Source organism: Mustelus asterias, unplaced genomic scaffold (genome assembly GCF_964213995.1).
Source record: "Mustelus asterias unplaced genomic scaffold, sMusAst1.hap1.1 HAP1_SCAFFOLD_1602, whole genome shotgun sequence".
NCBI classification, from domain to species: Eukaryota; Metazoa; Chordata; class Chondrichthyes; order Carcharhiniformes; family Triakidae; genus Mustelus; species Mustelus asterias.
The window spans coordinates 1-16,823 of NW_027591547.1; the positions used below are offsets into that span (position 1 = coordinate 1).

General features: G+C 53.5%; 1 protein-coding gene across 1 annotated transcript; it reads left to right on the plus strand.

Moving 5' to 3' along the window:
- Positions 1-99: 99 nt before the first annotated feature.
- Positions 100-15,955, plus strand: LOC144488484 (serine/threonine-protein kinase 10-like; the record flags this gene model as incomplete). The annotated part of the gene is made up of 7 exons (XM_078206542.1): positions 100-276; positions 3,431-3,560; positions 4,024-4,148; positions 5,832-6,017; positions 8,497-8,622; positions 12,669-12,782; positions 14,790-15,955. Coding segments are annotated over 7 exons (993 nt in total), but the record flags the coding sequence as incomplete, so codon positions are not given.
- Between the last annotated feature and the right edge of the window lie 868 nt (positions 15,956-16,823).

Below are 16,823 nucleotides of genomic sequence, written 5' to 3' on the forward strand. Positions count from 1 at the left end.
CTGACGAGGTACTTGCCCGCGGAGAGGATTGGTTAACGCAAGGAGGGATGTTAGCACAGAGCCTCCGTATACGTACCGGTGTGCTTTACCCCTGAATAGAACAAGAAGCAGCATTACGACCAAGAGATTGAGACGCTGGAACGGAACTACAGGCAGATCCTCCAGCGACTGGAGCAAGACTACGCCACCCGACTGCGCGATGAGGCAAAACGCCTGAAGGCTCGACAAGCCAAAGAGTTCGCAAAGCAGTGCCAACTGCTGAAGGACAAAAAGCAAGTAAGAATCTCTCTCAGACACCAACAGAAAACCCAGCAGGTCTGGCAGCACCTACAGTGTGGGGGGAGAGAGAGATGGACAGGGTTACAGCCTTGAGTCAAACATGGCTTCTTCGGAATGGGATGTGCAAGAACTATCCAATTAGTCCCACCCCACTGACCCTTCCCCAAACTTTCGGCTTCAGGCATTGTTTAAAGTTTTAAAGTTTATTTATCAGTGTCACAAGTAAGGCTTACATTAACACTGCAATGAAGTTACTGTAAAAATCCCCTCGTCGCCACACTCCGGCGCCTGTTCGGGTTACACTGAGGGAGAATTTTACACAGCCAATTCACCTCATCCGCACATCTTTCGGAGTGTGGGAGGAAACCGGAGCACCCGGAGGAAACCCACGCAGACACGGGGAGAGCGTGCAAACTCCACACAGACAGTGACCCGAGCGGGGAATCGAACCCGGGTCCCTGGCGCTGTGAGGCAGCAGTGCTCACCGCTGGTACATGGATGGGAAATATCAAGGGATATGAATCAAACGCAGGCAAATGGGACTAATTCAGTTCAGGAAAACTGGTCGGTTTGGACGAGCTGGGCCAAAGGGCCTGTTTCAGTGCTGGATACCGATGTTGTGTCAGGGAATTATGGGATACGGAGAGCAGGTGGGCAAGTGGAACATAGAACATAGAAAAGCTACAGCACAAACAGGCCCTTTGGCCCACAAGTTGCGCCGGACGTGTCCCTACCTACTAGGCTTACCTATAACCCTCTATCTTACTAACCTCCATGATCTTATCCAAAAGTCTCTTAAAAGACCCTATCGAATCCGCCTCCACCACCACTACCGGCAGCCGATTCCACGCACCCACCACCCTCTGAGTGAAAAACTTACCCCGAACATCTCCTCCGTACCTACTCCCCAGCACCCTAAACCTGTGACCTCTTGTGACAACCATTTCAGCCCTGGGTAAAAGCCCTGAGAATCCACTCTATCAATACCCCTCAACATCTTGTACACCTCTATCAGGTCACCTCTTATCCTTCGCCTCTCCAAGGAGAAAAGACCTAGCTCTCTCAACCTATCCTCATAAGGCATGCCACCTAATCCAGGCAACATCCTTGTAAATCTCCTCTGCACCCTTTCTATGGCTTCCACATCCTTTCTGTAATGAGGTGACCAGAACTGGGCACAGTACTCCAGGTGGGGTCTGACCAGGGTCCTATACAGCTGCAGCATTATCTCCCGATTTCTAAACTCAATTCCTCTATTGATGAAGGCCAGTATTCCATACGGCTGCTTAACCACAGCCTCTACCTGCGACGCTGCTTTGAGCGTCCTATGAACCCGGACCCCAAGATCCTTCTGATCTTCCACACTGCCAAGCGTCTTACCCTTAATATTATATTCTTTCATCCTATTTGACCTTCCAAAATGAACCACCACACACTTATCTGGGTTGAAGTCCATCTGCCACTTCTCCACCCAGACTTGCATCTTATCTATGTCTCGTTGCAACTGCTGACATCCCTCTACACTATCCACAACACCTCCAGCCTTTGTGATCTCAAAGGAAGTGAACACCAAGGGCAACTATTGAACGGTGGAGCAGGGTTGAGGGGCCGAATGGCCTACTCCTGCAATGGAGAAAAATAGTAACAGAAAATCCCACAGGGTTCAGTGTCAGAGGGTTCACACGCTTCCTCTAGAAGAACACTGGGCGGCCAACCCGGAGAGTTCAACTTGTAGTGTAGCCATAGTTATCAACCGAAACAGCCCCAAAACTGCCACGATTTTATCGATTCCCGGTCTTGGGTCACTGTCTGTGCGGAGTCTGCACGTTCTCCCCGTGTCTGCGTGGGTTTCCTCCGGGTGCTCCGGTTTCCTCCCACACTCCAAAAGACGTGCTGGTTAGGTGCTATACTCTCCCTCAGTGTAACCCGAACAGGAGTGTGGCGACTGGGGGGATTTTCACAGTAACTTCATTGCGGTGTTAATGTAAGCCTACTTGTGACACTAATAAATAAACTTAAACTTACCTGTCCAAATGTCTTTTAAATGTTGTCATTGTACCCGCCTCTACCACCTGCCCTGGCAGCTCATTCCACACATGCGCCACCCTCTGGGTGAAAAAGTTGCCCCTCGGGTCCCCTTTCCCCTCTCACCTTTAACCTCTGCCCTCTAGTTTTGGACTCCCCTATCCTGGGGAAAAGACCTCGGCTATTCACCTTATCTTTGCCCCTCATGATTTTATAGACCTCTATAAGATCACCCCTCAACCTCCTACGCTCCAGGGAAAATAGTCCCAGTCTATCCAGCCTCTCCTTATAACTCAAACCTTCCAGAAATCTGTCTGTCCCAGATTTAAAATGGATTCAGGGATGGAGCACCACAACCCTCTGGGGTAGAAAATCCCAAAGATTCACCACCCTCTGAGTGAAGAAATTTCCCCGCATCTCAGTCCCTTATCCTGAGCCCCCGTGTTCGAGATTCCCCGACCAGCGGGACTCAATCCCTCAGTGGCTACGCGGTCAAGCCCCTCGAAAATGGGGCTTGATAGGGTAGACACATGGGTGGCACAGTGGTTAGCACTGCTGCCTCACAGCGCCAGGGACCCGGGTTCAATTCCCGGATTGGATCACTGCCTATCAGAGTCTGCACATTCTCCCCCGCGTCTGCGTGGGTTTCCTCCGGGTGCTCCGGTTTCCTCCCACAGTCCGAAAGATGTGCAGGTTCGGTGGATTGGCCATGCTAAATTGCCCCTTAGTGTCCAAAGATGTGCAGGTTAGTGGGATTGGCCATGCTAAATTGCCCCTTAGTGTCAGGGGGTAGGGTAAATGCATGGGGTTATGGGGATAGGGCCTGGGTGGGAATGTGGTCGGTGCAGACTCGATGGGCCGAATGGCCTCCTTCTACACCTTTGAATTCTATGATTCTATCCAATTGAGTGAACTTCCACCGTGCCACCTCCAGTGCAAATATATTCTTCCTCAACATCCTCATCTTCGTACTCTGATCCCTTTCCAATGAAAGCCATTTGCCTTCCTCACCCGGAATGGCCTCCCAATAAAAACGGACCCTCGGTTGACTGAGGGCCACCTTTGCGGACGTCCTGAGGTTACGCTAGGAGCGATTATAAATACCAGAACTTTCTTCCTCACCCAGGAGCAAGACTTCATCCAGAGACAACAACAGGAGCTCAACGAGGGTCTTCAGAAGATCGTTCAGGAGCGGAAGACTAAGATATCCTCCACGGATTCGGAACGGCTGACAAAGGGGCACCAGCTGAAGAGAGGTGAGAACTTCCTATGATCATGGAATCATGGAATCCCAACAGTGCAGAAAGAGACCATTCGGCCCATCGAGTCAGTACCGACCACAATCCCACCCAGACCCTATCCCTGTCACCCCATGCATTTATCCTAGCTAGACCCCTGACACAAGGGGGCAATTTACCATGGCCAATCCACCTAACCCGCACATCTTTGGACACCGAGGGGCAATTTACCATGGCCAATCCACCTAACCCGCACATCTTTGGACACCGAGGGGCAATTTAGCATGGCCAATCTACCTAATCTTAATGGTTAAAAAGAAGGGCGTCATGGACAAGTTGGGCGCAGGGTCTGTTTCCGTGCTGGAAACCTCTGACTCTGTGTCCTGGGAGCTTTTCCCAGGCCTCTGCGATGCGACAAGTTGACATGTTTGGCTGTCTGGTTGGTCTGTGTCATGTCTCCTCCTCTGTGTCTCCTCATTAGACCGGGAATCGGCGGTCTGGGATGTGGAGCAGCGACACCTACAGGAGAAATATCACCTGTTCAAGCAGCAGGTGAAGGAACAGTGCTCCCTGCAGAGACAGCTACTACTGAGGAGGCATGAGAAGGTGCGTGTGCCTGAGCTTTACACTGAACTGAGAGTGTGTCACACACGGTGCATGTGTGTCCCAGACAGTGGGCTTGTGTCTGAGACGGTGCATGTGTGTCCCAGACGGTGTGCTTGTGTCTGAGACGGTGCATTTGTGTCTGAGATGGTGCATGTGTGTCTGAGACAGTGCATGTGTGTTTGTGTGTGTATCTGCATATGTTCCGGTCTCTCCATGTCTGTGAGAGCGTGAGTGCGTCTGCATGTGTGTGCGAGTGTGTGTGCGAGTGTGTGTGCGAGTGTGTGTGCGAGTGTGTGTGCGAGTGTGTGTGCGAGTGTGTGTGCGAGTGTGTGTGCGAGTGTGTGTGCGAGTGTGTGTGCGAGTGTGTGTGCGAGTGTGTGTGCGAGTGTGTGTGCGAGTGTGTGTGCGAGTGTGTGTGCGAGTGTGTGTGCGAGTTGATAGAACGTCCCTTTAAGAGACCCTTTACTTATTCTGTTCAATTGGTTTAATTTGTTTTCTTGTATTCACCCGTGGGACATGGGCGTCGCTGGCTGGGCCAGCATTTATTGCCCATCCCTAGTTGCCCTTGGAGGGCAGTTGAGAGTCAACCACATTGCTGTGGCTCTGGAGTCACATGTAGGCCAGACTGGGTAAGGACGGCAGATTTCCTTCCCTAAAGGACATTAGTGAACCAGATGGGTTTTTCCGACAATCGACAACGGTTTCATGGTCATCAGTAGATTCTTAATTCCAATTTATTTTTTATTGAATTCAAATTCCACCATCTGCCGTGTCGGGATTCGAACCCGGGTCCCCAGAACATTAGCTGAGTTTCTGGACAATCTCGTGATAATACCCCGAGGCCATAGCCTTCCCTATCAATGGGGACAGCTGGGACACTGAAGAGGGAATTGGGAAAGTCTATGGGTGGGATTTTACGGCCTCACTCGTCCCGAAACCGTAAAATCTTGCCCAAGATCAACGAACCTTTCCATTGCCCTCCCCTCACCCGCTCCGATTCCCACGACTGGTGGGCCCAGAGGGTGGTGAATGTGTGGAATTCACTCCCACAGAAAGTAGTTGAGGCCAAAACGTTGTGTGATTTCAGGAAGGAATTAGATTTCGCTCTGGGACTGAAGGGATCGAGGGATATGGGGGGAAGGGGGGTATCAGGATATTGAATTTGATGATCAGCCGTGATCAAAATGAATGGTGGAGCAGGCTCGAAGGGCTGAATGGCCTCCTCCTGATTCTAGTTTCTATGTTTCTATAAAAGCCCCAGATTGTTCCCGAGGGCAGGCGATGGCCTAGAGGTGTTATCACAAGACGATTAATCCAGAAACTCAGCTAATGTTCTGGGGCCCCGGGTTCGAATCCCGTCACGGCAGATGGTGGAATTTGAATTCAATAAAAAATATCTGGAATTAAGAATCTACTGATGACCCATTGTCGGAAAAATCCATCTGGTTCCCTTTAGGGAAGGAAATCTGCCGTCCTTACCCGGTCTGGCCTACATGTGACTCCAGAGCCACAGCAATGTGGTTGACTCTCAACTACCCTCCAAGGGGCAACTAGGGATGGGCAATAAATGCTGGGCCCAGCCAGCGACGCCCATGTCCCACAAATGGACTAAAAAAAAAATCTTCTCCTGACTGTCCTACCATCGGATTCCCTCGGATTAAAGAGCTTCCTTTCCCCTCGCAGGAGACGGAGAGGATGACCCACCACCACGGCAGCCTCCTCGAGGACCTGCGGGGCCAGCAGGCGCAGGAGAGGGGCCGAATGCCCAAGGCGCAGCGCGCTGACAGCAAGGCCCGCCTCAACATCTTCAAGCAAAGCCTGAAGATCAGGGCCGTCGGCTCCCTGGAGCAGAGGGAGCTCATCAAACAGGTCAGCTATCCCTTTGTGACGGTCAGTGTGGGTGGCACAGTGGGTTAGCACTGCTGCCTCACAGCGCCAGGGACCCGGGTTCGATTCCCGGCTTGGGTCACTGTCTGTGTGGAGTCTGCACGTTCTCCCCGTGTCTGCGTGGGTTTCCACCGGGTGCTCCGGTTTCCTCCCACGCTCCGAAAGACGTGTTGGTTAGGTGCTAAATTCTCCCTCAGTGCAACCCGAACAGGGGTGTGACAACTAGGGGATTTTCACAGTAACTTCATTGCAGTGTTAATGTGTAAACCTACTTGTGACACTAATAAATAAACTTTACTTTAACTTTACAATACCACTGTGCGAAATACACCACTGATACATTTCCCAACTTTTAATGTAAGTTTATTTATTAACACTGCAATGAAGTTACTGTGAAAACCCCCTAGTCGCCACACTCCGGCACCTGTTCGGGTTACACTGAGGGAAAACTTCCTAACCAGCACATCTTTCGGACTGTGGGAGGAAAGCGGAGCATCCGGAGGAAACCCATGCAGACACGGGGAGAATGTGCAGACTCCGCACAGACAGTGACCCAAGCCGGGAATCGAACCCGGGTCCCTGGCGCTGTGAGGCAGCAGTGCTAACCACTGTGCCACTGTGTCACCCTATGAATAGTCTTCCCTCATGAATAGTTAGCAGCCACGTACAGGAAGTCATTGGGAAGACAAAATGTTGCCCTGGGGATGGAGTATAGAGTCTTCGAGGTCTACAGGACAGAAAAAGGCCCTTCAGCCCATCGTGTCAAAGACAAACCACCCAACTATTCTAATCCCATTTTCCAGCACTTAAAGTTTTAAGTTTATTTATTAGTGTCAAAAGTAGGCTTACATTAACACTGCAATGAAGTTACTGTGAAAATCCCCTAGTCGCCACACTCCTGTTCGGGTGACACTGAGGGAGAATTTAGCACCCTAACCAGCACGTCTTTCGGACGGTGGGGGGAAACCGGAGCGCCCGGAGGAAACCCACGCAGACACGGGGAGAATGTGCAGAGTTTGCACAGTCACCCGAGCTGGGAATCGAACCCGGGTCCCTGGCGCTGAGAGGCAGCAGTGCTAACCCACTGTGCCACCCTTGGGGTTAAGAGTGGAGTTAAGATCAGAATCAGATCCGCTATGATTGTATTCAATGGCGGAGCTGGCTCGCAGAGCTGAGAATAAAGAACAGTACAGCACAGGAACAGGCCCTTTGGCCCTCCGAGCCTGCGCCGATCACATTGTCCTATCTAGACCAACCGCCTGTATCCCTCTATTCCCCACCTGTTCATGTCTCTATCCCGACAAGTGTCTAAAATGTCAATTATGTATCTGCCTCAACCACCTCACTGGGCAGTGCATTCCAGGCCCCCACCACCCTCTGTGTAAAAAACTTCCCCCCCGCACATCTCCACTGAACCTTTCCCCCCTTATCCTGAACTTGTGCCCCCTTGTAATTGTCATTTCTGCCCTGGGAAAAAGCTTCCAACTATTCACCCTATCTATACCCCTCATAATTTTATAAACTTCTATCAGGTCGCCTCCCCAGCCTCCGTCTTTCCAGGGAGAACAATCCCAGTTTATTCAATCTCTCCTCATAGCTAATACCCTCCATACCAGGCAACATCCTGGTAAACCTTTTCTGTACTCCCTCCAAAGCCTCCATATCCTTCTGGTAGTGCAGTGACCAGAATTGGACACAGTATTCCAAATGTGGCCTAGCCAACTTTTTATGTTGTTATGTCAACATCCTGGGTGTTTCCATTGACCAGAAACTGAGCTGGACCCAGCCACATAAACACAGTGGCTCCCAGAGCAGGTCAGAGGCTGGGAATCCTGCGGAGAGTAACTCACCTCCTGACTCCCCCCAAAGCCTGTCCACCATCTACAAGGCACAAGTCAGGAGTGTGATGGAATACTCCCCACTTGCCTGGATGGGTGCGGCTCCAACAACACTCAAGAAGCTCGACACCATCCAGGACAAAGCAGCCCCGCTTGATTGGCACCCCATCCACAAACACTCACTCCCTCCACCACCGACGCTCAGTAGCAGCAGTGTGGACCATCTACAAGATGCACTGCAGCAACTCATCCTTAGACAGCACCTTCCAAACCCACAACCTCTACCATCTAGAAGGACAAGGGCAGCAGACACATGGGGAACACCACCACCTGCAAGTTCCCCTCCGAGCCACTCACCATCCTGACTTGGAAATATATCGGCCGTTCCTTCGCAGTCGCTGGGTCAAAATCCTGGAATGCCCTCCCTAACGGCATTGTGGGTCAACCCACAGCACGTGGACTGCAGCGATTCAAGATGGCGGCTCACCACCACCTTCTCAAGGGGCAACTAGGGATGGGCAATGAATGCTGGGCCCAGCCAGCGACGCCCGGGACCCACGGATGAATAAATAATAATTTTTTTTTGCCTCCCTCCCCCCCCCCCCCCCCCCCCCCCCCTGCAGTTTTTAGCCCAGGAGGAGGTCCGACAGAAGGAGGAACGACAACGGCAGCAGCTAAAGCACGAAGCCCACCTTAAGGAGTTGCAGAGGCAGTGTGACGGCAACATGGCGGAGTTACAGCAGCTTCAGGTAACTCTCCACCCGAGGCCGAGAGAGGGAACGCTCCCCTCGCCTCCCTCTCCAATTCTCCCACAGGAGGAAACACCCTCTCTGCTGCTCCTCCCCCCTCCCCGCCCGCCCCCCTCCCCCGTGTCAAATCCCTAAACGGGCACCCACGCCACCCGTCTGGCTCACCAACCCAGTGACAGCACCAGCTGCGAAAGATTCCTCTCCCCGAAGGATCACACTCCCCGCGGAGTTAACATTCACCTCCCTCCAGGGCTTGGGAGCTCCCGGGAATTTGGGAAACTCCGGGTGAGCGGGGAGGGAATCGCGGACGGAGGGTCCCACCTAATCCCGCACCCTCTCCAAAACTGGGGAACCGCGTGTCATGTGTAAACTCGCAACCGTGTGTCACATGTACACTGGGGTTTGTGTGTCAGGTATAACCTGGGGACCGTGTGTCACGTGTAAACTGGGGAACTGCGTGTCACATGTAAACTGGGGACCGTGTGTCACATGTAAACTGGGGAACCACGTGTCACATGTAACCTGGGGACCGTGTGTCACATGTAAACTGGGGAACCACGTGTCACATGTACACTGGGGTTTGTGTGTCAGGTATAACCTGGGGACCGTGTGTCACATGTAAACTGGGGAACCACGTGTCACATGTAACCTGGGGACCGTGTGTCACATGTAAACTGGGGAACCACGTGTCACATGTACACTGGGGTTTGTGTGTCAGGTATAACCTGGGGACCGTGTGTCACATGTAAACTGGGGAACCGCGTGTCACATGTAACCTGGGGACCGTGTGTCACATGTAAACTGGGGAACCACGTGTCACATGTACACTGGGGTTTGTGTGTCAGGTATAACCTGGGGACCGTGTGTCACATGTAAACTGGGGAACCACGTGTCACATGTAAACTGGGGAACCACGTGTCACATGTAAACTGGGGAACCGCGTGTCACATGTAAACTGGGGAACCGCGTGTCACATGTAACCTGGGGACCGTGTGTCACATGTAAACTGGGGAACCACGTGTCACATGTAAACTGGGGAACCGCGTGTCACATGTAACCTGGGGACCGTGTGTCACATGTAAACTGGGAAGTGTGTCACATGTAAACTGGAGAACCACGTGTCACATGTAAACTGGGGAACCGTGTGTCACATGTAACCTGGAGACCGTATGTCACGTGTAAACTGGGAAGTGTGTCACATGTAAACGAGTGTCCATGGGCCTGATTTTAACATTGTCATTCTAAGTGCTGAATCTGGGTGTAGTTCAGATCCGACTTGGGAATCTGCTTTCAGGGGCCCCCCACACGCACCCAGCCTGGAAAAAAAATCTCGGGTCCCATTCGCGCTGTGGGCGGGTCTTAGTGTGGCCGGAACGATCGGAGTTCTGAACCGCGCATGCGCAGTTCGAAAAACATTTGAAAAAGCGGATCCGTGTCAGATCGCTCCCGGGACGCAGAGAGCGGAGAAAACGGATCGAGAGCAAAACGTGGGAGTGATGGTCCCCACACACATCACTGTCCCCCTTATCCACCCCCCTACCCACACACATCACTGTCCCCCTTATCCCCCCCCCACTACCCACACACATCACTGTCCCCCTTATCCACCCCCCACTACCAACACACATCACTGTCCCCCTTATCCACCCCCCCCCCCTACCCACACACATCACTGTCCCCCTTATCCACCCCCCACTACCCACACACATCACTGTCCCCCTTATCCACCCCCCACTACCCACACACATCACTGTCCCCCTTATCCACCCCCCCCCCCCACCCACACACATCACTGTCCCCCTTATCCACCCCCCCCCCCACCCACACACATCACTGTCCCCCTTATCCACCCCCCACTACCCACACACATCACTGTCCCCCTTATCCACCCCCCACTACCCACACACATCACTGTCCCCCTTATCCACCCCCCACTACCCACACACATCACTGTCCCCCTTATCCACCCCCCCACTACCCACACACATCGCTGTCCCCCTTATCCACCCCCCCCCCACTACCCACACACATCACTGTCCCCCTTATCCACCTCCCCACTACCCACACACATCACTGTCCCCCTTATCCACCCCCCCACTACCCACACACATCACTGTCCCCCTTATCCACCCCCCCACTACCCACACACATCATTGTCCCCCTTATCCACCCCCCCACTACCCACACACATCGCTGTCCCCCTTATCCACCCCCCCACTACCCACACACATCACTGTCCCCCTTATCCACCCCCCCACTACCCCCACACACCACTGTCCCCCTTATCCACCGCCCCACTACCCACACACATCACTGTCCCCCTTATCCACCCCCCCCACTACCCACACACATCACTGTCCCCCTTATCCACCTCCCCCCACTACCCACACACATCACTGTCCCCCTTATCCACCCCCCCCCCACTACCCACACACATCACTGTCCCCCTCATCCACCCCCCCACTACCCCCACACATCACTGTCCCCCTCATCCTCCCCCCACACGACCCACACACATCACTGTCCCCCTTATCCACCCCCCCACTACCCACACACATCACTGTCCCCCTTATCCACCCCCCCCACTACCCACACACATCACTGTCCCCTTATCCACCCCCCCACTACCCACACACATCACTGTCCCCCTTATCCACCCCCCCCACTACCCACACACATCACTGTTCCCTTATCCACCCCCCCACTACCCACACACATCACTGTCCCCCTTATCCACCCCCCCCCCACTACCCACACACATCACTGTCCCCCTTATCCACCCTCCCACTACCCACACACATCACTGTCCCCCTTATCCACCCCCCACTACCCACACACATCGCTGTCCCCCTTATCCACCCCCTCCACTACCCACACACATCACTGTCCCCCTTAATGGCCTCTCACACGACTTTACCACATTTACCAATGGTAAAATCGGGCCCCATGTGTCACATGTAAACTGGGGACCGTGTGTCACGTGTAAACTGGAGATCGTGTGTCACGTGTAAACTGGGGACCGTGTGTCACGTGTAAACTGGAGACCGTGTGTCACGTGTAAACTGGGGACCGTGTGTCACGTGTAAACTGGGGACCGTGTGTCACGTGTAAACTGGGGACCGTGTGTCACGTGTAAACTGGGGACCGTGTGTCACGTGTAAACTGGGGACCGTGTGTCACGTGTAAACTGGAGACCATGTGTCACGTGTAAACTGGGGACCGTGTGTCACGTGTAAACTGGAGATCGTGTGTCACGTGTAAACTGGAGATCGTGTGTCACGTGTCAACTGGGGACCGTGTGTCACGTGTCAACTGGGGACCGTGTGTCACGTGTCAACTGGGGACCGTGTGTCACGTGTCAACTGGGGACCGTGTGTCACGTGTCAACTGGGGACCGTGTGTCACGTGTCAATTGGAGACCGTGTGTCACGTGTAAACTGGGGACCGTGTGTCACGTGTAAACTGGAGACCGTGTGTCACGTGTAAACTGGGGACCATGTGTCACGTGTAAACTGGGGACCGTGTGTCACGTGTAAACTGGAGACCGTGTGTCACGTGTAAACTGGAGACCATGTGTCACGTGTAAACTGGGGACCGTGTGTCACGTGTAAACTGGAGATCGTGTGTCACGTGTAAACTGGGGACCGTGTGTCACGTGTAAACTGGGGACCGTGTGTCACGTGTCAACTGGGGACCGTGTGTCACGTGTCAACTGGAGACCGTGTGTCACGTGTCAACTGGGGACCGTGTGTCACGTGTCAACTGGGGACCGTGTGTCACGTGTAAACTGGGGACCGTGTGTCACGTGTAAACTGGGGACCGTGTGTCACGTGTAAACTGGGGACCGTGTGTCACGTGTAAACTGGGGACCGTGTGTCACGTGTAAACTGGGGACCGTGTGTCACGTGTAAACTGGGGACCGTGTGTCACGTGTCAACTGGGGACCGTGTGTCACGTGTCAACTGGGGACCGTGTGTCACGTGTCAACTGGGGTCTGAGCCAGACTGGCACTGAGCTGATCCAATTCTTTTGTCCGCTTTTCCCAGAGCGAGAAACTGAACCTTTTGGTCGCCGGTGAGAAAGAGAAGCTGAAAACTCTGGATGAGGAGCACACGATGGAACTGAAGGAATGGAGAAACCGCCTGGTGTCCCGGAAAGAGGTGACCGTTACGCAGAGGCTCCCAGATCCGGGGGCTCCCGCTGTCCTCCCTCAGTCAACCCCAGCTGCCTGTAATCCAAACTCGCGCCGTTTGCCCATCACTGACCTGCTCTGTCTCCGAGTCCGGCCATGTTTAAATCCTCGAGTTCCCACCCTTGTTGCGCAGATCCCTGAATGACCCTTCCCTGTATCTGTAACCCCATCCGACACCCGAGAATGGGTGCAGCACAGAAGGTGGCCATTCAGCCCATCATATCCCGGCCCTCTGCTAACCCATCCCCCCTCCATTTCCCCTGGAAATCTTCAGTTAACGATCCAATTCCCCTTTCGAAAGCTTCGATTGGATCTGTCTCCACCGCACTCTCGGACAGTGCATTCCGCGTCCTAACCACTCACTGAAGATATCTTTCCTCATGTCTCCCTTGCTGCTTTTACCAATTGCCTCAAATCTGTTTCCCTCTAATTCTCAATCTTTCACAGTCTCAGCAATCTCTCCCTCTCCACTCTGTCTAAACCCCTCACAGTTTTGAACACTTCCATCTAACCTCCTCTCAACCACCTCTCCTCCAAGAACGGTCCCAACTTAGACCAAGAACAAAGAAACGTCCAGCACAGGAAGAGGCCCTTCGGCCCTCCAAGCCCGTGCCGATCATGATGCCCTAATTAAATCTGTCCTTACTCAGTCCGTATCCCTCCATTCCCTCCCTATTCATGGACCCATCCCGATGCCTCTTAAATGTTGCTAATGTTCCTGCTTCCACCACCTCCTCTGGCAGCGCGTTCCAGACACCCACCACTCTCTGCGTGAAAAACCTCCCCCCCGCACATCTCCCTTAAACTTTCCCCCTTGAACCTTTGCCCCCCTTGGAATTGACACTTCCACCCTGGGGAAAAGCCTCTGACCATCCACCCTGTCTGTGCCTCTCATCATTTTGTAGACCCTCTATCAGGTCTCCCCTCAGCCTCCGTCTTTCCAGTGAAAACAATCCTAGTTTATTCAACCTCTCCTCATAGCCGACACCCTCGAGACCCGGCAACATCCTGGTGAACCTTCTTTACACTCTCACCAAAGCTTCCACGTCCTTCTGGTGGAGGGGTGATCATCTGTGAAAATCCCCCAGTCGCCACACTCCTGTTCGGGTTACACTGAGGGAGAATTTAGCACCTAACCAGCACGTCTTTCAGACTGTGGGAGGAAACCGGAGCACCCGGAGGAAACCCACGCAGACATGGGGAGAACGTGCAGACTCCACTCAGACAGTGACCCAAACTGGGATTTGAACCCGGGTCCCTGGCGTTGTGAGGCAGCAGTGCTAACCCAGTTGGGACACTAAGGGGCAATTTAGTATGGCCAATCCCCCTAACCTACACATCTTTGGACACTCATGGTCAATTTAGCATGGCCAACCCACCTAACCCGCACATCTTTGGACACTCGTGGGCAATTTAGCATGGCCAATCCACCTAACCTACACATCTTTGGACACTCATGGACAATTTAGCATGGCCAATCCACCTAACCTACACATCTTTGGACACTAAGGGGCAATTTAGCATGGCCAATCCACCTAACCTACACATCTTTGGACACTCATGGGCAATTTAGCATGGCCAATCCACCTAAACTACACATCTTTGGACACTAAGGGACAATTTAGCATGGCCAATCCCCCTAACCTGCACATCTTTGGACACTAAGGAACAATTTAGCACGGCCAATCCACCCAACATGAGAACATCTTTTTTTTTAAGAAAATGGTGTTGAGTGTGACAGACTTGCTCTGTATTGCCAGTCCCAGCCTGGGTGCCCAAGAGGTTGAGGGGCTGAATGGCCTCCTCCTTTAGCCCCCCACCCCCCGCCGCCCCCCGGGGAGTTTCTGGGAATAAAATGCAATGTTTTGCAGCCAGCGATGTACTGATGAGGGGGGGGGTGGGGGGGTGGATGTTTATTCTCGGAGTGACTGACACGTTCCTGGGGTGTTCCCCCTCCGCTGTGTGTCTCCCGCAGATCCTCGAGGAGGCCTTGTCCAGGGACCAGCCGCAGCCGGACATCCCGTTCCGAAGGAGCAGCGAGCCAGACGCCTCCAAGTCCTCGTTGTACAGAATCTCCCGTTTCTTCCCGCTGCCCAGCTTCCCGTCGTAGGCAGCCCCTTGCCCGCCGCCTGCGCCCGTCACCTGCGCCCGTCACTGGAGGACACGTCAACCAGCCAGGATCAGCGCGGCACGGTGGATTGAAACCAGGTTCAGAGGGAGCAGAACGCATCGACAGTGCGGCGGGGGGACAGTGGCGCAGTGGTATTGACACTGGACTCGTAACCCAGAGGCTGATGGTCTTGGGGGGGGGGTGGGGTGCGGTGGGGGAACATGGTTTCAAATCCCAAAAGGAATTTAAATTCAATTCATAAATCTGGAATTGAAAAGATTCATAGAATCCCTACAGTGCAGAAGAGGCCATTCAGCCCATCGAGTCTGCACCAACTCACAGAGGGTGTCTTACCGAGGACCGATCCCCATAAGCCCACTCACCTAATACGTCTAACTGCACATCTTTGGACACTAAGGGACAATTTAGCATGGCCAATCCCCCTAACCTGCACATCTTGGGACATTAAGGGGCAATTTAGAATGGCCAATCCACCTCACCCGCACATCTTTCGGACTGTGGGAGGAAACCGGAGCACCTGGAGGAAACCCACGCAGACACGGGGAGAACGTGCAGACTCCACACAGACAGTGACCCAATGCCGGAATTGAACCCGGGTCCCTGGCGCTGTGAGGCAGCAGTGCTAAACCGCCGTGCCGCCCGCCAGTAGCCTCAGTAACAGCGACCGCGACAACTACCAGCTATTGTCGGAAAAACCCACCTCACTAATGTCCTTGGAAGGAAATCTGCCGTCCTTACCCGGTCTGGCCGACATGAGACTCCAGAGCCACAGCAACGTGGTTGACTCTCAACTGCCCTCCAAGGACAACTAGGGAAGGGCAATAAATGCTGGACCAGCCAGCGACACCCATGTCCCATGGATGAATAAAAGAAAAAGTCAGTCTGACGCACTGCCCACCAACCGTTCATCAAGCAGTAGGGTTCCCATGTTCTGCACATCTGTAAAACTTTATTTTTCAACGTCTGTTAACATTATTGTCTACAAATGTAAATAAACTTATTCTACCGACTAATTGTTCGGGGTTAATGCAATTTTATAAACTGAGCCTCAAATATTCGCAATGTTTCACTGCGGCCGTGATAAGTAACACTTATTTAGCTCTTGCTCTGTCAGAGGGTCAGGACTGAGGGAGTGCTGCACTGTCAGAGGGTCAGTACTGAGGGAGTGCCGCACTGTCAGAGGGTCAGTACTGAGGGAGTGCTGCACTGTCAGAGAGTCAGGACTGAGGGAGTGCTGCACTGTCAGAGGGTCAGTACTGAGGGAGTGCTGCACTGTCAGAGGGTCAGGACTGAGGGAGTGCCGCACTGTCAGAGAGTCAGGACTGAGGGAGTGCTGCACTGTCAGAGGGTCAGTACTGAGGGAGTGCTGCACTGTCAGAGGGTCAGTACTGAGGGAGTGCTGCACTGTCAGAGGGTCAGGACTGAGGGAGTGCCGCACTGTCAGAGAGTCAGGACTGAGGGAGTGCTGCACTGTCAGAGGGTCAGTACTGAGGGAGTGCTGCACTGTCAGAGGGTCAGTACTGAGGGAGTGCTGCACTGTCAGAGAGTCAGGACTGAGGGAGTGCTGCACTGTCAGAGAGTCAGGACTGAGGGAGTGCTGCACTGTCAGAGGGTCAGTACTGAGGGAGTGCCGCACTGTCAGAGGGTCAGTACTGAGGGAGTGCTGCACTGTCAGAGAGTCAGGACTGAGGGAGTGCTGCACTGTCAGAGGGTCAGTACTGAGGGAGTGCTGCACTGTCAGAGAGTCAGGACTGAGGGAGTGCTGCACTGTCAGAGGGTCAGTACTGAGGGAGTGCTGCACTGTCAGAGAGTCAGGACTGAGGGAGTGCTGCACTGTCAGAGGGTCAGTACTGAGGGAGTGCTGCACTGTCAGAGGGT